We start from the raw sequence: 24,720 nt of genomic DNA, 5'->3' as shown, positions 1-24,720 counted from the left end.
ATTAAACCTGGCAGCAGAAACAAACCCTGAAGTATATGATGCCACCTTAATTATTACCTGAAAATAGAAACAATAATCAAGTTGGAGATTATAGGAGGATCACAGCTTTCCTAAAGGGCCTGGTATACTCGAAGCTCTGATTTCACTCTCTAAGCCTGCTACCATCTTATGTTTGAAAATAATCACCTCATTTACTGTGTGTAGATGCCTATTTTTGTCCATTAGATAGATGAATTGAGAAAAATATAAATTTTTAGAAAATGACAATCTGCTATTATTTTTTTATGTAGCATTTTTTTTAATCCAGTGAAAAAACTGGCCAAGGCAATTAGGACAATCAGAAGATGAGCAAATTAAATTTCAGATTTTTCTCCACCCTGGCTTTCAGAGTAAAAACTATTCATGTAACCAAAGACATAGATAGCTACAGGAAGGCCTCATTCCTCCTCACAACTAGCAATTCTGATTCAGCCTGAGGAGCCAAAGAGGGAAATGGTGACCCTGAGGCCAGACCAGTCCATGATTTTTTTATATCATTCACAATGAAGAGGTAGGAAGTCAAAGCCAACAGATTATTGTTCAGAAAATAGTTTCAGTGCTAAGTAAGAGACAAACTTTAAAGGTTCTGAGTAATAACTCTAGTATCAGTAGCCTCTTTTATATAGGACAATCCACAACACAACAAACCTTACATCCCTGTAAGAATAAAAACTCTTTGTTGCTGAAGACATTTCTAGAGAAATGTTCACTCTGAACAAATTGCTTCCAACCAAACAGAAAGGAAAAATCCAAATCCAATCAGACTAATATATTTTCTCATCCTGAAATGATTTTGTGAGTATGGAAATCTTATTTGCTTTTCCCATTGCATATTTTTGCTGACATTTGCTGTGATGAAGCTAATGAGGTAGGGGGTTAAGATCTTTTTCCTGCCTTATTGTTTATCTTTCAGTCTGAGATTATGTGGATCTTCAGTTCACCTAAATCAAAACTCATGCTACTCATGCTGCTTACTACGAGCTGTGTGCTTTGCCTCCTGCTGATCTCTCTAGCTTTTGTTGGTTTATTTGTTTTTGCCCACCCTTTTGCTCCCTCTCTCTGTTGCAAAGATACTTTCCTCCTGAGAGTAATCACACCAAGGTTTTTCTCATTCAGGCCCTTAGTATTTAGTTCCCTCTACTAGGGATGCTCTTTCCCCAACTCTTCATATGTCCAGCTGGTTCTCATCTTCCTGGTCTCAGCTCAGGTCTTACCTCCTTAAATAAGAGACCTTCCTCACTCAGCCTACCTAACATATTGTCTTCATCTAGTTCCTCCATCATGCTCCCTACTGATTTCCTTTAAAAGTGCGTTTCTCAAGCTATAATCTTTTCTTCTGCTTTTTTTCTCTATTTGTTTATTATCATTCACCCATTCTAACATAGGCTCCATGAGGGTACACCTTTCTAGTCTTCTTAATGTCTGTCCCCTCAGAGCTTAGGACAATCTTTCATGCAGAGAAAATGATAGCTAGATTCTGGTAAGCCTATGTAAAGCCTATGTGCATCCCAACTTACAGCCAAGTATGGTGCCAATTTTGCACAGGTACATACAGCACACATCCTCACTTTTCTTTTCTTTATGTTTGTTAGCACTCTAACCTTCCCAGTGAAAAGAATAGCAAAACAAAAGTGGAAAAAAACCTATGATAACAGGATTCACAAAAATTGTTGCTTAGACACCTCAGAGGAGTTTAATGTCCTTCAGTGCTTTAGATCTTTCTCTTTTAGGGGACATTCACTACAAGAAAAGAAAAATAAAAGAAAATGCTTTGTCCTTCAGCTGTGCCACCATGAATTTGAATTTGGGAGAATAAGCATGTTCATTTCCCCTCAATTTCTTCCACAGAGTTTAAAGTCAGATTCAGATCCAAATCCTTTCAAATCCAAGGTGCTTTTTCATCACAGGTAATTATAAACATTTCAGAGCAAGGTGAAATCCTTTAAACTCTATCAGATTCCTAAAATAAATAAAAAGCTATCTGTTTTGCCTAAACTGGCTCAAATCAAATAGAAACCGTCTTCATTTTTTATGGATTCATTATTTGTGAACTTTCCTACTCTCTAAAATTTATTTGTAACCTCAAAATCAATACTTGCAGCACTTTTGCAGTCATTCATGGACATTTGCAGAGCAGTGAAAAATTGAGTTACCCAGCTTACATCTCCAGCTGAGATCGAACAAGGCAACACTCTGCCTTCTTGTGTCAGCTCTCATACTGTAAACAAGTGTTCTTTTGGCAATCTATTTAATTTCCATTTTTATTTTGCATCTTTGCACTTTTTGTTAGTAATTTCACTGTTTAAAGTGGTTCCCAAGCATAGATAGGAATTGCTGTCTAGCATTTTAAAGCACAAGAAGGCTGTGATGTGCTTTACTGAGAAAATATGGGTGTTAGATTAGCTCCCTTCAGGCTTGAATTATAGTACTGTTGGCCATGAATTCAGTGTTAATGGATCAATATATATTAAGAAAGATGTCTGTAAACAATATATATGAAATAAGATGTTTGTAAACATAAACAATGTTATGTATTGATCAGTTGATGAAAATGTTGTAATGAGAGGTTCACAGGAACCTAATTCAATTTCCCCTAGGAGCAATGGTTCAGTATTTGCTAATTCGGTGTTAGAGAATAATTTTTAGAACATAACTACTGTAAATAATGAAAATCAACTATAGATTCTTTTCAGGGGAAAAGTGGTAAACTTTTCTGAATGGTTATATGATATTTGTAATCTTATCAGTACCTCTATCATCAGAAAGCATAAAATCAATCTGCCTGAGTTTCATCAAAAAATATTACTTGGTGAACAGTACTTTCTCCCAACCATAAACATATTATTCACATGGTTATTGTTTCAGTGTGCTTTTATTTTCCAAGGCAACAAATCATCTCCATTATCAACAAGGTAACAGATAAGAAAACGTTGACAATAAACAATAAAATCCTGAAATCGCCAGGGCTCTGTTTCTTATATCAATTACTTAATAGTTTTTTTCCACTGAATATCTATCTGTTCATTACTAGTGTATTGCTAAAACATAGGTGAAGCCTTAACCTGACTGCCTTTTTAGAGAAGAAATTCTAGATATGAAGGTTATCATGATCTTCACATTTAAAATTCAAAACCATATGCTGAAGATAAAGTATCAAAAAGATACAAAACATTCAACTATGCTGCCAACACAAGACTCTACCAAAAGAGTAAGATAGCAAAGATAAAATTGTGAATATAAGGTTTTACAGACTCTTGTAAAGAGAAAAGAAAAGCAACTTATAATTAAATACAAGAGAGAGGACTACAAAGATGAAATAAGAATTGGTAATGTGGAACACACAAACCAAATAACTTATTATTTATGCCATTGCTTAAGTTGTTCTGCTCATCTCTTTCCTTTATTCTAATGTTCAGTTATTACTTTTTGTATCATTTTCATCAACACTTAGAAACATGTTTCTTTTCTTCCAATGATTCTCTAAGATTTTCAAAATTCCATGAAAGCTGTATTTTCTAATAGCCATACAATGAGGAAGAGGGGATAAAGCAAATACGAGGGTAAGCATTATTTAGATAGAACCACTCAAGGCAATCTCAGAAGTGGATAGATGTTCTACACAGCCAAACAGATGAATGCTATGTAATCTAACTGCATTATATTAGTAAAAATATTTAAAGCTATAATATCAGAAAAAAATGATGTATGATCTTTTTTGTCTATGTTACACTAAATACAAGAAGGGCAAAATCAACTAAACAGATATCTAGAAAGAACTAAAAGAAATGGAGAGAGGCAAGTGCTCTACGTATTCATCCCTGAGAATTTTTCAGGTCTTCATGGGGGAATCTGTTTTCAAATTGAGTCCTAAATAGGGTAGATTTTAAAAGTTCCCATTTAGATGCATCACTGTGAATTTTTAGGAGACTAATGATAAAGATCCTGAAAGCTGCCAAAAAGCAAATAATAAATGCACAAAAAACAAGAATTAGGCATCTCAAACAACATCTGATGATAGAAGATAAGGTGGTCATTCCTTCCAAGTTCTAAGGAAATGTAATTTTCATCCTAGAAATCTATATCCATCAAAGCCTTCAATCATATATGAGAGGAAAATTAAAACCATTGCAAACATGCAAAAACTCAGATAACTTACCTCCAAAATACCCATTCTTAGAAAGTTACTTAAGGAGATGCTCTAGAGAAAATCAGAATGAGAAGAAAAGAAATTAAAATCAACGGGTTCAGAAAACAAGCCTCAAATCAAAAGAACGAAGAGAAGGTCCCAGTTGACAGCAGTGCAATAAGATTAGAGAACATTGATTTCAAATTGCAGGAACATGGAAAACTCCAATGGGGTGCTCCCCAGGCATAAAGTGGAGAAAGAGATACATTAGGAAGAAAAGAAAATAAATAAAGTGTAAGATAAAGTTCACAGTGCAAGGAAAACAATAAAATGAGAAACTCCAAGATATTTCAAAAATTTTTGTGGAAAAAATGTAATTTAAATCTAGATTAATTGCTCCAAATTAGAACACAATTGATATTGAAGAAAAATTGAATGTATTCTGAGGAATAGAAATATTAAATAAGATGAAAAATATTAGAGATATCGTGAAGGCATTTATGCCTTTTTCCAACATGGAAAAAGGCTATCAATCAGGGATTTCATTAAAATATTATACACACACACCCATGCACATACACACATGCAAGCACACTTATATATATGTGTGTATATCATTTATTTTAAAAATTGTTTTAAATAATCTATTGTAAGTAATAAAGAAAATGTATTTAAAGCATATGAAGAAATAAGTCAAGAAATAATTACATGGTCAACCACAAAAGGACAGTGCTGTCTCAATATGTCAGTTGTTCAGGAGGATCAAGAGAAGCCAATCTAGTTTGCACAAAGAAGATGAATTAAAAAGTCTCTGGAAAGACTAGAATACATGAATTAGATATATGATAGTAAGAACTTAAAAATATTTTAAAACCACATAATGTATAATAACATTTGGAAATTTCAAGTATACAGGAAAAAAATATAAAAATGGAAAATTTAATCATAGCATGGTACTTGGCTCTGTATTGAATAATAGTCACCTAGCTATATATAGATGTGTAAACAATACTTATTGATTTTTCCATTTTTAAAGTAAATGATATCTAAAATATATGTATATAGGACCAATTAATTATAAATACAAATTAGAATACAGATGTTCTCAATCTTGACTCACCAATGTCATCAATTCATAAAGTAGGAAGTTGAAAGACAATATTTCTAATTGTCAAAATAAGAAACACAGTTCCAAGTATATTATTAGAAATTATAATGAAAATAGAGCAATATAAAATTAACAATAGAATTATGTTGTTAATATAGAATTAACCACTAGAAAAATTGGCAGAGGCAAGTTCTTTTCCATTCTGTCTTCCTCTGTTAGTGGAAATTTTAAACATTTGCTGATATATCAGAGGGGAGCATATTCCAAAAATAAACAAAAATTGCACATCTTTGAAACAGTACCTTTTAAAAAGTCATATACAAAATTGAAAGAAAAAATTAACCATGGCAAAGAATTAAATACATTTTGATTAGCAAAAGGGTGCCATATATTATAGGCATTATTAATATTCACCAATACATAGTTCTATTCTGGACACAAGGATGATTAGTCTCCAACCCCTTGAAGTTGGGCATTTCATGGGAATAGTTCTAATCAATGATATGCAAGCTGATGTGGCATGGTTCTTGCCTGGGCAGAAGCATTAAATTGGTAGATGTGCACCTCTCTAGTCCCATCTTCCTCTGCCATAGCCATCTTGAAAAAATAACTCATACAATTCAATAGGAAAAAGTACCACGATGACAATAAAAATTGGGCAAAAGACTTTAATAAACTGTTTATGAAAGAAGAAACATAAGTGTGCAATAACAAATATGAAAAACTATTTTATATAACAAAAAATATTTTTAGGTATCAAACAGGTAAGAATTTTAAAAATTGTAACAGTGATGTGTAGGGTATGAAAGACTAGACTTTTCATAGACTATTGATGGGATTATAGTCTGGATTGGATTTCCTTAGCATATATCAGAAATTGATTTACTTAACTAAATGCTTCATGACCTTTAATCCAGTAATTATACTTCAGTCATCAGAAATGGTGAAAAATACATATGCAAAAGAAATTTCATTTGCAGCAATGTTTTGTAATGGATAAAAGAAGAATTTTTAAAAACTTGCAAAAAAGGAAAAGAAATGATTGGTGTGAATATTATGAAGCTATGAAGTTTACAAATGGCTTTAATGCAGTTCTGCTCAAGTAAATTTATTTCTTTCAAAAAGGCAAATTCTTTTCTATCAAAGAAAAGATACATTAAGATATAAGCAGATGAGTACAGTCTTGCAGATTAAACAAAAGATATTGCTTTAAATTATACTGAAAGTTAAAATCTTTCCACTTTAATGCTCATGGAAAGCCAATGGGTCTTCAAGGTCTTTGCTCATCTTTTGCCCCTATCAGTAAGCCCACATTAAGTTCATAGTTCCACAAAATGAAGTGGTTAAAGATTTATAAATTTCCCTGATGGTTGGCCAAAAATACACAGTTTATGACATGCACCATAAGGCAGGCTGAAAGTATATCTTGATGCAAGTAACTTTCTAGAATTTTATTTAGTATTCCAGTTTAAATCAAATTTATATTATAAATAGCTTGATATTTGGCTTTAGGTAGAGCACATAACTGATTCTTAAGACAAACCGGGGATGAAACTAAATACAGTGTTAGTTAATGAAGCCATAGTAACTGAGTTCCTTCACCTTTCTTTATTGCATATAGATTGCGGTCTTTAGTTTTAACATTCTATTTGTGAACACATATGGATTGTTACACTGAATTAACTTCAAAGTGATATTCAAGAACCAAGACATAATCGTAACTCATTACTTAAATCTTGATATAGGTTAAGAAATATGCAAAACGAGTAGTCCATTTAAGTGATATTACTGCTATGACACAAGCCAAAAAACATAATAACATCCTTTATTTACCCCTCTGGGCTCAGTTAATGTTCAAAATCTGACATCCTCTTTTATTGATCTGAGACCCCAGAAACACAAAAGCACAATTTATGATAACAACACTGCTCAGGAAACAAATGCCTTGCATGACTTTACATCTCTCTGCTTGTAATAGAGTTTTAATCTTCTTTATTTCGCACTCTGGGTAAATTCCCTATTTGTTTGTAACTCCTTGAGGAATTATTTACTTAAGAAAAAAATCTGGGTCAAGTGCAGTGGCTCACACCTATAGTCCTAGCACTTTGGAAGGTCAAGATGGAAGGATTGCTTGAGGCCAGGAGTTTCAGACTAGCCCGGTCCACACAGTCAGACTATTTTTAAAAAGTAACCAGGCAGTGGCATGTGCCTGGAGTCCCAGCTACTCAGGAGGCTGAGGCAGAAAAATAACCTGAGCTCAGGAGTTTGAGGTTACAGTGAGCCATGACCATGCCACTGCACTCCAGCCTGGGTGGATGACAGAGTGAGACCTTATCTCAAAATTAAACAAAAAAAAAAAAAAAAACTTATACATTTCGAATCAATGAAGTAAAAATTCATGTTTATATACATTGTGACAATTGGCTAACCTTATGAAGGAAAAATAAAACTGGATTCTCTAGGTTTTTTTAATCACATAAAGCCAGATGATTCAATGATTTATCTGGAAACATAATACCAAAATATGAGGGTATTAAAGCACAGGCAGTTTTTTAAAAAAAATAAACTAGGGTGGGAAATGTTTTTCTGAGCAAGGCACAAAATTCCTGAGGAAATTAAGCAAACAATTTCTAAATTTTACTAAATAAAATTCAAGAATATGTGTATTCATAAAAATCATGAACTGAAATTGTCATTCCAAAAAGTGATAAACAGGTTAAAAAGACACAAAGCTGGGTAAAACAGCTGAAACACATCACAAGTGTGTTACTTTAATGTATGTATCAAATAATAATAAGTAGACTCACCCATAAATAGACCAACAACCCAAAAGAAAATTGGGCAAAGGAATGAACAGGTGTGTTTATGCACACACACATACACAGAAATACAAATAATGTCTTACCATAGTAAATGTAAACAATAAGATACCAAGAGCAAAGCTTTAAAAAATTTAACCTTGTGATATGAGGCAGAAACAGACATACTCATACACTCTAGGTAGGGTTGTAAATTGATATGCCTTTTTTGTATATCCAGCAAAGTTTTAAATGCAAACACTTTTTGACTACAGGTTATTCCACTCATAGAAATCTATTCTACAAACCCACTTGGACATATTATTAAAAGAAACACCAAAAATGAAAACGATCATCAACAAAAAGCAGGCCAAATAACAACAGACTACCATACAATAACTAGAAAAAAAGAAGAGGAAAATCTCTGCACATAAAAGCAGCACTCCGATTTATGTTAAGAAGAAAACAATGAAGATAAAGAACAGTGTATATTATGCTACCATTTCTGGAAACCATCAATGGTGATTATCTCAGAGACATAGAACTGAGGTGAAAGAAGACAATATTTATTATATTCCCGTGTGTAGTGTTTTTTTTAATTACCATATGCATGATTATTTTCATCACAATTTTTAAGCTTCAAAATATAAAGACCACAAGAAGCTAAATTAAAATTTTCTGCATGTTTTACATTCTAAATCATCCACAGTACCAAAATGCTATTGTAAGCAAATATTTTAATTCTATTAGATAATTTTTGTTACATGTTAAAGCTGCATCAACTTTTTTCAGATAAACATGATTTTCTACCTGAAATTCTCAAACCAGTATAATAACCAAGGTTTAAATTATGTAAAATCCATTTTAACAAGAGACACTAGCAAGGTGTTAGTGTCTCTTAGATTATTCAAAATAGCTATGTGCATTGACATTTTAAAATATTTTGTAAAACTTACTATTTAAAACTTGCAACTAGCTTCTTCAGTAGCAACCTAAAATAGTATTTATTGTAATTAACTAGTTAATCCACATAATTTGTGTAAACATCACCCAGCAATTTATGTAGTCAATGACAGTTTAAACTGATTTGAAGAGAATGTGGCAATGAAAGAAAAAAATCATATGCAAAATAAAATATAAATTTTCATCTCCAAATATGATGCAAAAAATTGAAACTGTTTTTAACAGATGTGCAATTGGCATTATTAGTTTGTTAACAGCAGCAGTACTCATTTGGCTACCCAAGTTTTCAGCAATATATTCTAAATCACTATTTAAGATGGTGGCTTTTCACCTTCCATTGAGAATCTTTTTTATGTTTTCTTTATAATTTTTTGAGTTACCATTTCTGCTTTTAAGATAATTTAAAATCTAGGCCCAAAGTATAGGATAATACTTATAAATGATCTAGAAATAATGTCTATTACAGAGACTAATGTAATAATAAAATCATCTAACTAACCTAGATTAACAACTTCTACTTTTGCCATAAAGAAAAGATTTTGAACCCATAAAAAATTTTCAATACAGAAGACTTATCTTGTTCTTTGTCACCTCAGACAATAACAGATTGGTACAGAGCAGATATCTACTAAAAGTTTAAGAAAGGAAGAAAAGAAAGAAGAAAATCCTGTGATAGGTTTTTGGTGCATACAAACAAGGTAGATAAAAGCACTTTAAAGATAAGTATTTAGCTTTTATCCAGTGTATTCTACCTCCAGCCCAAATCCAAAGTCATGGATATAACTTTGTTTTGTAAATATACAGATTTGCTTTAAAAGAGTAACTTTGACCAAAGGTCTTATGATCCTACATTGAAGAGTTCATATGGCTGCTGTTACTGCAATATAAGGCAACATAAGAAGAATAAAAGTCAATTCAGAATAAAGTAGTGAATATTTTATGAACTACGCAAAGCTCATATGTAGGAAGTCCTTATTTTTACTCATCGTCAGTAAGTAAAAATCTTCCCCCAACCACCCCGCACAACTGCACATCTCTCTGCTCCCTAAGAGAAATAATCTCTGACCAAGTAATTATTTGAAAATGTTTCAAACCTTCCAGACCTTTCAACAGACTAGAAACAGGCAAAAGAGCCTCCTTATATTGTGCTGGGAATAAACTTGTGAAAAAGATGACAGTGACCTAGACAACCAGCAGCAAGATGCATAAAACTGATCCTCAGGGAAGAAGTCATAATGAACCTGTTCTAAGTTTAATAAGGTCCTATTCATTGGAAACACCTACCATCATTTTTATTGCACAAATGTATCAGTGGTGGAATTGGTAACTGAATAGTATCAGATATCCACACTACATGTTATCCATCATCTACATTTTTTAAATTATGCATGATTTAGTTCTTGTTATTTATCCGTTGAATTTGGTGGGGGGAGGGTTTGTGGATCAAGAACACATCAAAATTCTTGTAAAATGTACATGTTCACTAGTATTCTAAAAATGATAATAAAGTAAAATCCTAGCCTCTATTTTCAGCTTGAATGGTTGTATTATATTAAAGAAGTTTATTATTTTGAAAATTACATAGAGAAAACTATTAGCTACCTTCTCTTCCATGCACCTATAAGCACAGAGCTAAGTATATCTGACCAATATAAACTCAGGGGAATTGGAATCACTGAAATTAGCAATATTAATCACTACATTATATAGAGCAATTACTATCATTTAAACCCGACAATTACATTATGAGGCAGGTATTATAATGACCCCCATTTTACAGAGGAGAAAACAAAACTAGAAAGTTTAGCTGATTAATACAAAGTCATAGAACTAGTAAACTGTGAAGCCATAATTTTAATTCATGTCCTGCTTATTCAAATATACTAGCTATGTTGCCAACTGAGACTAATAGAGGCTCTGGTTTAGGAAGTAGCCAACTTGTTTTGTAGCCAAAAGCTTCTCCACAAATTTATAGCAGCTAAGAACAAATCACATAAATTTCTGTTTTGTTTTCTGTAAATGGGTATAATAACAATTCCTCTTATGCTACTGAGCTTTACAGAGCTACAGTGAGGATCAACCAGATATGAAAGTGTTTCAGAAAGAAAAAAATTATACATAAAGCTATAAAATATCTAAGCTTTCTAAAGGCAGCATCTTCCTCCATTGCTTTGAGCATGGGGTTTAGGTTTTATATCAGTAAAGGGCTGATATAGAGGGAGGAAAGAAATACTGGGAACGTTTCTGACTAATCTAAGCATTTATTTTCTCATATAATGCCTCCAATAATATTATCAGATATGACAAGGAAACTGAGCCTTATTCTACAAAGAGAAAAAAATACAGGCTGCATCATAAAGTTACTAATTATATTCAAATCTATTTTTGCCTAATTCCAAAGCCTATGTTCTCTTGGCTGCTTTTCATTTAAATAAATTCAATTTAATTAATTACATAAAACAGTAGGAATCCATAATGTGCTCAGTTCCATGAAATATTGAGAAATCTTAAATATGTGCTTGAAATATCTACTAAAAATATGAGAGTTTGAAATTGTTCAACATCCTAAAATGTAAGTGACATGCAACAAAGGAGAAGATTGAATTCAAAGTACTATTCGAGTTACACCTCAGGATTTAAAAATCATTCTCGTACTATAGTGCACCAAATATATCTTTCAGTGACTTATGTGATTTATTTTGTTAATCTCTTCTTTGTCACCAAACGGCATTATGTCCTGCCCAGGTATACAAGCAGTAGAAAAAGATTCCAGCAAGAAAGTTAGAAGTGCATTTTTCTTTGTCTTCTGCCTCTCATAGCAAGTGCTCATCAAAACAATCCCAAAATTCTAATACAGGAAGTAATAATAAAATATTGCTAATTTTATGTACTTACATGTGCCAAACACAGCTTATAGTGTTTTATGACTAATGCATATCTTCCAAACAATCCTATAATGTCTGATTCCCTTTTACAGAGGTAGAAACTGAGGCGTAGACTAAGAAACTTGTCCAATGTCATACATCTAGTACAAGGACTAGAATTTGGTTCCAAGTGCAGATGCTTAACCCATGCTATTCTGTATTCCAAGACATCCAGGCTACAAACTACAATGAATCAATTCTTTTTAATCTTCGCAGATGAAAAACTTGTGTATTCATCATTAAGATGACAACCCTGAACTTGTGTGTGCTCTGAAATATAAAGATGAGGATTTTATGGTCCTTCCCTCCAAAGAATAAACTATATACAGAGCTTCCTCTGAATTGTTGCCTGTGTTCTCAAAATTTCCTTTCTGTATGTAGATTAGTAATAATAGCATAAACTAGTAAAAACTAAAATCCTGGTAAGAAATATAAAAGTAAAATTATAAATGATGAAAGTGCTTGAAAATTATAAAGCCAAAATTCTTCCATTCCATGCACAGATTAAAAGCAAGATAGAAATTCTTCAATTTCTCACAAACAGCAGATAACACATGAATAAAGATAAAAATCATGACATGATTTGAAATGTACTTCTCAAGAAAACCTAGCAAAGCACACATACCCCTATAGAGATCTCCACTTCCAGACCTTTCTCTGCCAGACTTGCAATCATGAGAGATGCTTCACTCCCACGCTGTAGAAATGCGGGAGCTATTTCTGTGCTACCTGGATCAGTGAACACAGGCAGCCCCTTAAATATATGTAATTCATAATAGCTAACATAAAGCCCTAAAGGAATATGTTTTCAGTTTTCCAAATTAGCATCACTAAAGTGTGTATGACAATATTTTCAAATATATAGACCAAACTAATTATTGCATATGTTATGGTCCTTATTTTTCAGAATAAAACTACTCACTGTGTTCCGTATTTCAGTCTTAAATTGTCCTTTGAATAACTTTTGAATAGTTAGCCTCGATGACAAAATATTACATATCATTTGAGAATTATTATTAAATATTCTTCCAAGACATACTAATACTTTTTAAACATATGTAGAATTGTGAAAAATAATTTAAATCCAAAATGTTTTTATTTTTAAAACACTAAAAATATTTTAATTTTTTAAAAAAATATCTTCAACTTAGGTGTTAAGGAAATAGAAATATAATACCAGTATAATATAAAATAAGAGACAAACCTTTCTCTGTTCTACTAAGATGGGCCCCACCAGCAATTATCAAGAGTTGCTACATTTCAGTTACCTCAAGCAACAGACAACTTTACTATGACACATTCCACGCTCCCTATAAAATGCAGTCTAGTAGTACATTCCATATCGTATATTTTTACCTATAAAGTTTTTCAAACCTTTTCAGTCAGTATTTTACCTCATAATTTTCAAGGATGGCTTTTTTGCCAGCCCAGAATAATAAAGTGTCTTAAATTTGTGTTTTTGCCTCAGAGAAATGCATATTGTTAGCCAAGGATGGTTGCTCATGCCTGTAATCTCAGTGCTTTGGGAGGCCAAGGTGACAGGATCGCTTAAGGCCAGGAGTTCAAGAGCATCCTGGTCAACATGGTGATAACCCGTCTGCAAAAATAAAAAATAAAATTGTGGCCAGGCATGGTGGCTCACACCTGTAATCCCAGCACTTTGGGAGGACGAGGTGGGCGGATTGCCTGAGATCAGGAGTTCGCGACCGGCCTAGGCAACACGGTGAAACCCCATCTCTACTGAAATACAAAAATTAGCCAGGCGTGGCGGCGTGCACCTGTAGTCCCAGCTACTGGGGAGGCTGACGCAGGAAAACTGCTTGAACCCAGAGGCGGAGGTTGCAGTGGGCCGAGATTGCAACACTACACTATATCCTGGGTGACAGAGCGAGACTCCGTCTCAGAAAAATAAAAAATTAAAAAATAAAATAAAATAAAATTAGCTCGGCGTGATGACATGGACCTGTAGTCCCAGCTACTTGGGAGGCTGAGGCAGGAGAATTGCTTGAGCCCAAGAGCTGAAGACTGAAGCGAGCTGTGATAGCTCTACTGCACTCCAGCCTGGGGAACAGAGTGAGACCCTCTCTCTAAGAAATAAAATAAAATAAAATAAAAGGAAAAAAAATCAAAACCAAATGCATAGTGCCTCCTTTCTTTCATGTCTCCCTCTAGAAATAATAACTAGCTTCCATTATTTGACAAAACTAAAATTATTATAAGAATTCACTGTTCTATAGTAGCTCAGGTCAATATAGAAGATTGACCACAGACATGCAAACTAAGCAAACATCAAATGAAAGAGATGCTTAGACAAAAAAATGGAAGAAAGGAAGCAGAAAGGGATGGAGGGAGGGAGGGAGGGAGGAAGGAAGGAAAGAAGGAAGGAAGGGAGGAAGGAAGGAACTAATTTCGAGTTGCAAATTCTTACAGCCCTGCCAAGTACACCAAGTTATGCTGCCTCTTAGAGTTTTTCCCTTTTTCTCCACAGCCTCCCCTCCATCACTTTTAAGAAATATAGTAATTTCAATCTACAATAAGGAAAATAAATATTTTCCCTTACCCTGAAACTATTTGTTTGAACATGCCCACTCTGTCCTTTTATTCATGCACAATAAATAATTATAAAAACAAATTGTTGACATATTCTTACTGCAATATCTTGAATACTGATGCTAGAGAAATTGTAAAATGAATGCTAAATCTGAAACAGAACGGTATTTTGATACAGAGAATTTTAGCTGCAAAGGGTTTATGAGCTGAGGAAACTTTTCTTCTATCAAGTTATTTAACTTGAGTTTCCATTAAGTTTATGCTGAAGTTAGACGTTATTAATTTAGGTCATATTCTATTCTTGTAGGGATAAAGAATCAGGTAATATTCTACTATGCTTTAATAAGCATAGAATGTATTTAGTTTATATAAACACATTTCAGTCATTTCTATCAGTAAGTTGGGTACTTAGGAAGATTAGACTAAAAATATTTACATTGCAGGAGTACCTTCTCAGGTTCACTGAAATTCATCAGCGTGAAAGTATTAGAGGACTATAACAAGTAAACATCATAATATTTATCATGTGAAATCAATTTTACATGAAGGGTAAATAAACTTCATAGAAATAAAATACCCTATTGAAAGTATTTTAGAAGAACTAAAATTTAGGCCATTTCACAATTCAACCCAGTTTGTGTTTATATTTGAAATACTGAAACAATCAGGAAAAAATGTAGGTATTAACATAACCATAAATATATAAAACTATAAAGTAAAATTCTGAAGAAAAATCCAGATAGTAAAACTATAAACATTACACATGTCATTTGTTTGAGAAACATGGATATAAAAATGTAAACAATGTAAGAAGATAACTACTCACCAATTCCCTTTCTATAAGGAAACTGGTATCTCCTAAATTTATTTGTTCTATTCAGCTGAAGACACCAATAAATTTCAAGATTCTGTTGTGTTTTTTTGAGACAAGTTTTTGCCCCGTCACCCAGGCTGGAGTAGCATCAAGCACTTTGGATGATTTTCCCAGTAATATGATGATGTGTGAAAAATTAAACATATAATAACAAGGTGTTTCACCCAAGAAAATTATCCACAGAATGAAAATAAGACAAAACAAAATCATTAGAAAACAAACCCGAAACATAGAATGCAGGCCCAAAAAAGAAAAAATAAGGATATGCATACAAAATAATTGCACAAATTAATGCAAATAGAGCAACTGGTCCACAAAGAGAAACTATGTCCAGAAACTTCTCTTCCTAGATACCATCTAAAACGTAAAAATAATACTTTTGTGATTCTGTACATTTTTAAAATTAATTAAAGGAATTGATATAGAAAATTGTAGTAAAAAATATCCTGGTTGGGGGCAGGGAGGGAGTTACTAAAACAATTCTGTGTCCATTCAAGGACAAATTTTTGGAACATCTAAAACCAAAATTGAGACTTGGCAGACCCATAACGGTCAGGGGCCTTATAAGGGCATTTCCTGTTCTATCCACTTGTAACAAGGTTCTTGCTTTTGGGTTTTTTCTGGGGGGGGATGGGGGGGGCATTCTTTTTTCCTTCTTTTTTTTTTTTTTTTGAGATGGAATCTTGCCGTCTCCAAGGCTGGAGTGCAGTGGTGCTATCTCGGCTCACTGCAGCATCTCTCTCGTGGGTTCAACCGATCCTACTGCCTCAGCCTCCTGAGTAGCTGGGACTACAGATGGGTGCCACCATGCCCGGCTACTTCTTGTACTTTTAGTAGAGACAAGATTTTGCCATGTTGGCTAGCCTGGTCTTGAACTCCTGACCTCAGGTGATCCACCTGCCTCGGCCACCCAAAGTGCTGGGATTACAGGCATGAACCACCGAGCCTGGCTGCAACATGGTTTTTGCGTCATCCTAACAGTTAGCATTTACAAATCCTCTTCAACGTGTATATTGTACATATATTCATCATATCATTTTAACATACATCAATATAGCTTTAGAGATAAAAATAACAACTCTGACAATATCTAGGTTGTAGATGAAAGTGAAAAATATACTACACCTCAGTCTAAATAGGATTCAAGGAAGGTACAAACTAAATTGTGTATTCTGAAATCCATATTTATAGCAAATACAAAATTCTAACTTTAAAAATTATAATGTTGTGATAAGAACATCTACTGTAAAATTAAACGTGTTGCATAGGTAAATAACTATTAAGTGAGTCAATGCACTGGGAACTGAGCTAGACTTCATGAAGAACACACAGTTAACAGCAGCAAGGGCCTGTCTTCAACAAGGCCACATTTTACATTCTCTTTGTTAATTTTAAAATGTTTTCATTCTATAAGTTAAAATTATCAATTTTAAATTGAATAGCACCGAAAAATAATAGGTGTTAGACATCTTATGAACAGCATTGTAAGAATCACATTCGGTTTTTTTTCCAAACTAGTAAAACCTGATTTGATAGACATTTTGATGTTTGAACATTTTCAAATAATGTGTGATTTTCTAATTTTAACATTGAATTCAGCAACTTATTTTCCTGTTGTACTGAAGAGACACCAGTCATACAAGAGATTCGGCAATTATGTAGATCTTTGGAGAAAACCTGAGAAATTTTTATTTAAAATTGCCATAATAATAAAAGAGTAAACACTTAATGAAATCTGGGGTATCTTCAGTATAATCTACTGTAAAAAGAAAGGAAATATAATCTACCCAGCTGCCATTAACATTTCAATCAAATATTAACATCAAATACAAGATTTTAGCTCTGAATGAATGCACTCTCTGCTCACATAAAAAAAATGTTTAAAGGATAGTTCTCTATCTCAGTTTAGATTTTATTTCTTGTAATAGCATTTGCTCTGCAGATTAAGTACTTCTATTGACTTTTTTATAAAAAGGGAAGAGGAGAAAGAGAGAAAAAACACATTCTCTGAAAACTCGATTATATAGCAACATACTGAAATAACTCAAAAACAACTGCTCTTTTTCAGCCTTCCTTAAAATTTTCAAGGTTCTAAGAAGTTTGAAAGTCATTGGAAGAGATTATGAGAAAACTTGAGATCTGGGCATGAATCAGCATCCACTTGTCATAATGTCTCATTACAATGTCCCTAGCACTTTAAAGGCTTGATGTGAAATGAAAACGCCCCATCCTTCTTGAGCCAGCAGGTTGAAGTTTGCAAGACTTTCAAACAGAAATAGCATAGCATAAGAATAAATTCTTACTAATTTAAGCTTCTATAGTTTCATAAGGTAATTTTTATTTCAATACTTAGTTTCTCTCATCTCAAAATAGAATATTTCAACCAATGCCATTCTTTGATTTCTACTTAATTCGCACTCATTTTCTTGAAATTCTTCAGTGATAAGCGAAGTATGAAATTTTAACTGAAAATACTTCAATAACAGATTAATTATTCTGACATACAAAGAGGTATTTCCTCAAAATCTCCAATTGAATATAACTGAATATTTACAACACCAGCTTTTACAGTATTGTGTCCCTGGCACATGTGTTCATGGTTTCTCATCATTGCTTAAGAAAGTCCAACTTGAGTCTAGTTTTATGAAAGTTTTGCATATATTAAAGTCAGTAAGTCTAGGTGTTAGTAAATACCTCAACAAACATGACAAAACAGAATCTTGTAGCCAATCTGTAACTACTTACACTCTATAATTATAACTATAAATACATACACACAGAAGTCCATTCATCCAAGTGCAATAAAGGCTTAGCAAACATCAATTAATTTTATGAACAAAGATACAAAATCTCAGTAATTTGTGACTAAAATTTAATAATAAATACAGCTCAAAAATGATAGCTGGGGAATTGAGATTAAAAATGTTGAAAAAATATAATTTTAGAATTCTCTCTCCTTCAAGAGCATTTACAATCTATTCTGTTTCTAACAGTCTTTATCTTCTAAAACATAAAATATAGGGCAATCTATTTTTAAAAGGCAATGAAAGTTATTTTTAAGACAGCATTTTGAATAATTTTCTTCAAATTAGATGTCATTTATTTTTTTCAGTTTATCTAAATAAATTTGTTCACAATGTTTTAAAAGTCATTCGGTGTGCGCATTTTATGAAACAACAATATTTTCTCCAACATCTCCATCTGCTGGCTTAGAGAAAAAGTAGATTTTTATTTGCTGTTTCCTTCAATTTAATATTTTTATAATTTATTTTGTTGTATGGAATTGAAATATAAAACTATTAAATCATCTTTAACTAGACTAATAACTATTTGTAAAATTCAGTCTTCAAAAGAAATAGAAAGGGAAGGTTCTGGGGAGTAAATTCAATATTTAATACTTTCAATTTTCAAACCCTGTAGAATCAAGTACTCATGTTTATAGCCCTTTTACAGTTTTATTTTAAGCAAGCTTTACCAACTAGCATAGCATCAAAGTTTACTAAAATCTCTTACAATGTAAAAATACTTAGTATTTTCCTAAAATTTGCTATTCATTTTGTTAGTTAACTACATACAATACGTGGTGTATATATATTAATATGAAAGTTACTATTTTCACAAAAAGGCAGATTTTTTTAGTTGCTGTATTAAACTGCTTGTGTTTAAGAACTACTAGAATACCCTCATATCCTCATACTAAAGTTCTTAGACAAGACCACAGCTCCCAATGCACACTAAAGGCATGAAGGCTTACAAGGTTTTGAAAACTATTCAAAAGAGCCTAGAGGGAAAAGGCTAGGAAAAAAAAAAAATGTTAACATGAAAAAAAGCAGTCATTTATTCTCTGACACCTTGAAGGCACTCACTAAACATTTACTGAATGAATGATTGGATTCCTAGGACCCATCCCTGGTTTCAACTGCTGAACACATCAGATACTAATCTCAGATTTTTTTTCTGCTTTTATGCTTTGTATTTTTAATAATGAAGGCTTACGTTTGAACAACCTTCAGGAAAAAAAACTTAGTATTCTTTTCAGCTAAGAAGACAGGGAGGGAGGAAAGGAAAAAATGAGTGAAAGGAGAGAGGAAAAGTAAAAGGGAATGATGGAGAAAAAAATGAAAGAAACTGAAAATCTGTCTTACTGCCTCAGGTACCCATGGAAACAAATGGAACAAAATAGGTACTTTCATTATACCACTGTGATTGTGAAAGGGAAGGATGTGGGAGCTCAGTAAGATGCACACAATCATTTTACCCAGTTCAGAATAGAATGACTTCATTTTCTTTGTATAACCTTAACCCATTCAGTGAATCTCCCTGGATCCTTATATCAATGTCAACTTCAACATTTCCAAATAATTTCCTCCATCTCAGGGATAAAATTAAATTAGCAAACCAATAACTTTTCCCTTTTGAAGTTGTATTACTAAGGTAAAAAAATCCACTTTTTTAATACGTAAATTTGGCTCTGTGGGATTTTTATGATTGGAAGAGCAAGCTATTTCAAGAGCATTGCAAGATGATACCTATCATCTAATAATGTCATTAAATAGCAAAATTTCTGAGATTTCTAGAGGAAATGGGAAAAAGATGTTTAGATCTTAGCTGTCAATGTATTTAATGCTGTTGCTTTTACTTTATAGAGGAAAGAATCACAGACTTCCCTGAATAAAAAGGCAAGAAAACAAAGGATAAGCATTGGAGAAAAATCTTAAGCAGGATTTAAATGATCAAGACCCATCTTGACAAATTTAACACTGGAGATTTTCATCCATTTCTTGACTTTGTGATTGTAGTTTACATAAGCATCTTTCCCTTTCCCTCTCTCTCATTCTGTCTCAAAAGAGTTAAACTAATTTTACATTTTCCATTGTCCATAGCACAAAAACTAAAAAAAAAAAAAGGATACAAATTCTCTATTTCATTTTGCAATCTCTAAATTTTGAAATGTCTCAGAGAATAAAGAAATGGAGTCACAAACATGTTAAGTGATTTGCCCAGTCAATGAGTTAATGTCAGCTCCAGAAATTTCTATCCAATGAGCCTCTCTTCTGTCACAGTACCCCCCTAGTTCTTCTTAGCAATCAGTAAGATTATTTATGCCATGGGAGTTGCAAATGTCATGATTTTGAATTCTCATGTTGTCATCTTTAAAATGTGTTCAGTTCCTGAAAATAATTTGTTTTACTATCCTACTATACTAATCCATGCAGGGGTAATTTTAGTCTCTGGAAATGTGAACATATTTATTTTAGCTTCACTTCCTGAGGAGGGGAAAAAACTGTGCAAATGAAGACTTGATTATTCCAGCTTCTCAGAACCATGGACAAATTAAATTGTGTGGTAATTTTTTAAAAGAAAGCCACATGTTGATTACATGAATGTGTTCACTCTGCAAATATATGAATTTACATATGTGTTTAATATATACACATATTCTGGCTATGTATTTTATTTCAGAAAAAATTTCTATTTAAAAATTCAAAAATATTGAGAATGAGTATCTAAACCTAATAACCTAATCACATTCTTTTATCTTTATAAAGCCCCAATACAGTAGTTTAGCATTTGCTGAAATCAAGGAATATTCATTTTGTCAATGGACGTATGTTATTTTTTCAGAAAGTTCTTCTCATTATTTTCGTCAGTGAGTGAACTTGGCAATCATTGACTGTTTTCAAAAAGTACAGCTGTCAATACTTTCACTTCACATTTAAAACCTATGTCCTTCCTATACCCACAGTCGTTCCTTAGGAGTCATTACTTTTCAAAGCATTTTCACATAAGTATACAATTACACACAGTTAGATACTCAGAACAGTTGCATGACAAACTTGTAATTCAGGAAAAATTGGAACTTACTGATATCAAATGAATAGTCTAAATCTGTTAGGTAAATGGGTCAAATACAGAAGCCTTCAAATTTTAACTAAGTCGATTTCTTTGTATGTCATGTACTAAAATTTTCTGAGATATTCTATTACGGACGTTTTTCAAAGCTGCAAATCCACTTCAATTCTCCTCTTCTCTCTCTCGTTCTGTACCCCTACACCCGCCCTTCTTTCTTTTCTTACTTGGCATCAACATTTGAAGAAAATACATAGCAGTGAAACCTTCTTAAATAGATCCATTATAAACAATTAAATCCTAAATTACCACACAATGCCCCTATTCTATCAGTCTAAGAAAATTGTTTCTTCATTCGTCCGTGTGACAGTAGTTGCAAGAGTTGATGATGGCCCCGATATGATAATCAAGCTAAATCACGGAATATATGACTAAAGCTTAAAATGGGGAGGAGGGATGGCAACCAGTTGTTTGTGTGACGTGGGAAAGCTGCAGTTGGGCTTTTCCTGTGGTAATTTTCCCCAAGCTCTGTAGCCAAAGTGGGAAGTGAGCCGTCCGCAGATCTCCCCCAAACTGTTATCTATGAAATAAAGACTGCGAATATTAGGGCAGGAAAGAATCACCTCAGGGCAGCCGGCAGGAAATGATGGCAGCTGCTGGGAAGAGGGCAGGAAGGCACAGTGGCCGCGACTGCCTGCCCATGCCTGCGCGGGGGAGCGAGCGCGGGGACCGCAGCCCTCTGGCCTCCACACCAATCCTTTTAGATCCCTAATTGTTTGGTTTCTAGTACTTTATCTGAACCCATCACAGAGCTTCCCAGCGAGTCCCGGAGCACTGCGCGGAGTGAGAGGGCTAATATGGAGCACTGCAAAGACTAAAATGGCTGATCAGCGACTTCTCCAGATTTTCAAACTCGGCCAGATCCCACGGCTTTCCAGTCCTTTTCCCCGGCTGCTTCTGCTGGAGCCCAGCTACCTGAGAACAAAGCGCGCCGGGCTGGCAAGCTGAACGCGGCGCCCCTGGCGGCCTCGCCCCCTCCAACTTAAGCGGAAGCGCAACTGAGCAGGAGAAATTGACAGCGCTCCCCTTTTCCACCGCCTCCCCGCCCCACCCCCGCGCCACCCGGCCGGCCTGAGCCTGCGTCAGCCCCGCTCCTCGCCCCTCGGGTGGGCGTTATGTAACAGCCCCGATCCCAACTCCAGAACCATTTCAACAACTTGTCCCAAAGAGGAGAACGTGGAGCTCGCGAGGGCCTTAGGGTGGGCCCAGCCGGCGCTGCGGATCTAAACTGGGGGCAGCGGGCGCGAGCTGCAGCTGCTGGGGCAGGAGGCCACTGGGCTCCAGCAGTCCCCCGTGGGATTTGTCCAACAGCCCGACTGCGCGCCCTGGGGAACAACGTGTTTTCTGTGGGCAGGGTGCCAACAGGCGCGCGATGGGGAGCAAGGTGGGAGGGCTTCTCCTGAAGCACTCAAGATGAGCGAAAACCCCTTGAACCCAAGGAAGCCGCCATCCCTGGCTCCAACCTTCACCCCAGCTCCCTAATGCGCACACTCTTGAAGTCCTTTCCCTCTCTCTTCAGCCCCCTCCAGCCAGCGGGGGTCCCTGAGAATACAGCCACCTTCTCTCTACACCGTCACACGCACGCGCGTGTGCACTCACACCCACACACTGACACAGAGAAACGCACACACACCACCCCAGAAACGCACGCACACACACACTCACACTCGCTAGCCTTCCGCGTGCAGCACCCGAAAGGCATGAATATTCATTACTTACAAGCATTGGTGACTGCGAAGCTGTTTGCCACCTCCAAATTGTCGATGTGGGGTGTCAGTCTGAACTCCGAAGTGGAAAACTGAACCATCCCTACTCGAAATGCACTGTATTCTTGATCGGCGCCCCTAGGAAACAGCCCCCCTGCAAAGAACAAACAGCAAGCAAGAGAACAGTGTCAGTGCCCGGGAGGGAAAGGAGGGGCGCGCGCTAGCGCCCAGCAGTCCAAGAGTCTCTTATTCACGCGAATAGGCCGAATAAACACACCTACGGACTCGGACAGCGGGGGTGGAATATCCAAAAGGTAGCCAAGGAGTCAAGACCCAGATGAGAGTCTGAAGGCGAGGTAGGTGGCCAGAAACCTTCACCTTTCCATGTAATCACAAGCTTTGCATTCAGACCCCAAGAAAATCTGAGCAAACTGGAAAATGTCGCTAAGGCAGAATTAATAAAATCTGGGGATCCGAAATGAGAGGACCTTTTCTTCTATTGTATCAAAGGCATAGTCTTTTCCTTTTGCTTCATCCTAAGAAAAACATGTATATTCTAGGTAGTTTAAATCTGGAATGCAGTCAAGGTATGACATAAGTCTACATGACATGAATTAATTTGTACACTGTGAACAAAGATTACCACCAAATTATGCACAATTCAAAAGCATAGCACAAAGGGTACCTACCTATCTGTATGCTGTTAGAAGAGACACCAAAAATCAGTCCCCATAAAACAGGAGAAAGGAGGACAGAAATATGCATAATCTTTTGCATTTCCAGGAAAGTAGAGCATCCACAATATACCCCCCTTTTTTTTTTTTTCTTTTCCTCCTCTTCCTTCTTTGGCTGTTTTCCTCTGCAAATTAGATCCTCTGCATTTTGAGACAGCAATTTAGCACCAAGCTGCTAAAACCTGAAGTGAAGGCAGAAGAATCCCTATTTCCCAGGTCCTGCTGGTGGCTGCTGATGCCCTGCGCCCTGTCCCCGCTCCAGAAGTCCGGAGGACTGGCTGAATGCAGTTTTCAGCGGAGCTGCCGCTGTGGTCCCAGTGTCTCGGAATATTCAGCACCCTCCCATGCACTCACACACACTCACCCTCTCTCGCGCTCTCTTCTCCCTCTCTCCTCTCTCACTCACGCGCGCGCGCGCACACACACACACACACATACACACACACACACACACAGGCAAGTCACAGAGAGGGGCAGGCAGTCCCGGGCGCGCGTGCGCGACTCGCGGCAGGCGGCGGGCGCGCGCGCCCCCTCCCCCGCACGGCGCCCGGCACCCCGCACAGCCGTGGATGCGTCGCGTGCGCGGCGCTGAGAAAGCACAGCTCGGGGCCCGTAGCCGCTCTCCCTCCGCGAGACCTCGGGTCTCTGGGGCTGTCGCGCCCACCGCGCGCCTCGGCCTTTCAGCACCGAGGACAGCGCCTCGCTCTCCGCCCGGAGCTACCTTCGTGCGGCTGTTGCAGCTGCTGCGGAGACGCTCCAACCTGGACCAAATGCAGCAAAGCTGATTTCTGGCTGCTGTGTAGAAGCCGAATTGCTAATTGTTGGCGGCGAAGCGTCTTCTCACCAGGCCCTGCTGTCTTACGTTACAAATAATTTTGATTTTTATCTTCCATCTCCTGTGAAAACCCATTTAGCAATACAGAAGCCCTGTCATCCACCTCACCTGACCCAGCCGAAAGCAAACAAGCAAGCAAAGCATCGTGGAGGA

The 24,720-nt window shown here is 35.6% G+C and overlaps 1 protein-coding gene across 8 annotated transcripts in view; it reads right to left on the bottom strand.

Moving 5' to 3' along the window:
- Positions 1-24,181, bottom strand: part of GRIA2 (glutamate ionotropic receptor AMPA type subunit 2) — a 142,081-nt gene extending 117,900 nt beyond the window's left edge. For all 8 annotated transcript variants that reach the window (XM_054554633.2, XM_054554635.2, XM_003776541.3 and 5 more), the window contains exons 1-2: positions 23,688-24,181; positions 23,012-23,152 (exon numbers count right to left, since the gene is read on the bottom strand). In XM_054554633.2, coding sequence (XP_054410608.1) covers positions 23,012-23,152; positions 23,688-23,775 — 229 coding nt within the window. In that variant the 5' untranslated portion in view covers positions 23,776-24,181. The remainder of the gene's footprint in view (positions 1-23,011; positions 23,153-23,687) is intronic.
- Positions 24,182-24,720: the final 539 nt, after the last annotated feature.

This window comes from Pongo abelii, chromosome 3 (genome assembly GCF_028885655.2).
Source record: "Pongo abelii isolate AG06213 chromosome 3, NHGRI_mPonAbe1-v2.0_pri, whole genome shotgun sequence".
NCBI lineage: Eukaryota > Metazoa > Chordata > Mammalia > Primates > Hominidae > Pongo > Pongo abelii.
Note: the sequence above shows the minus strand (reverse complement) of the source record. Positions and strands in the feature narration are given on the sequence as shown.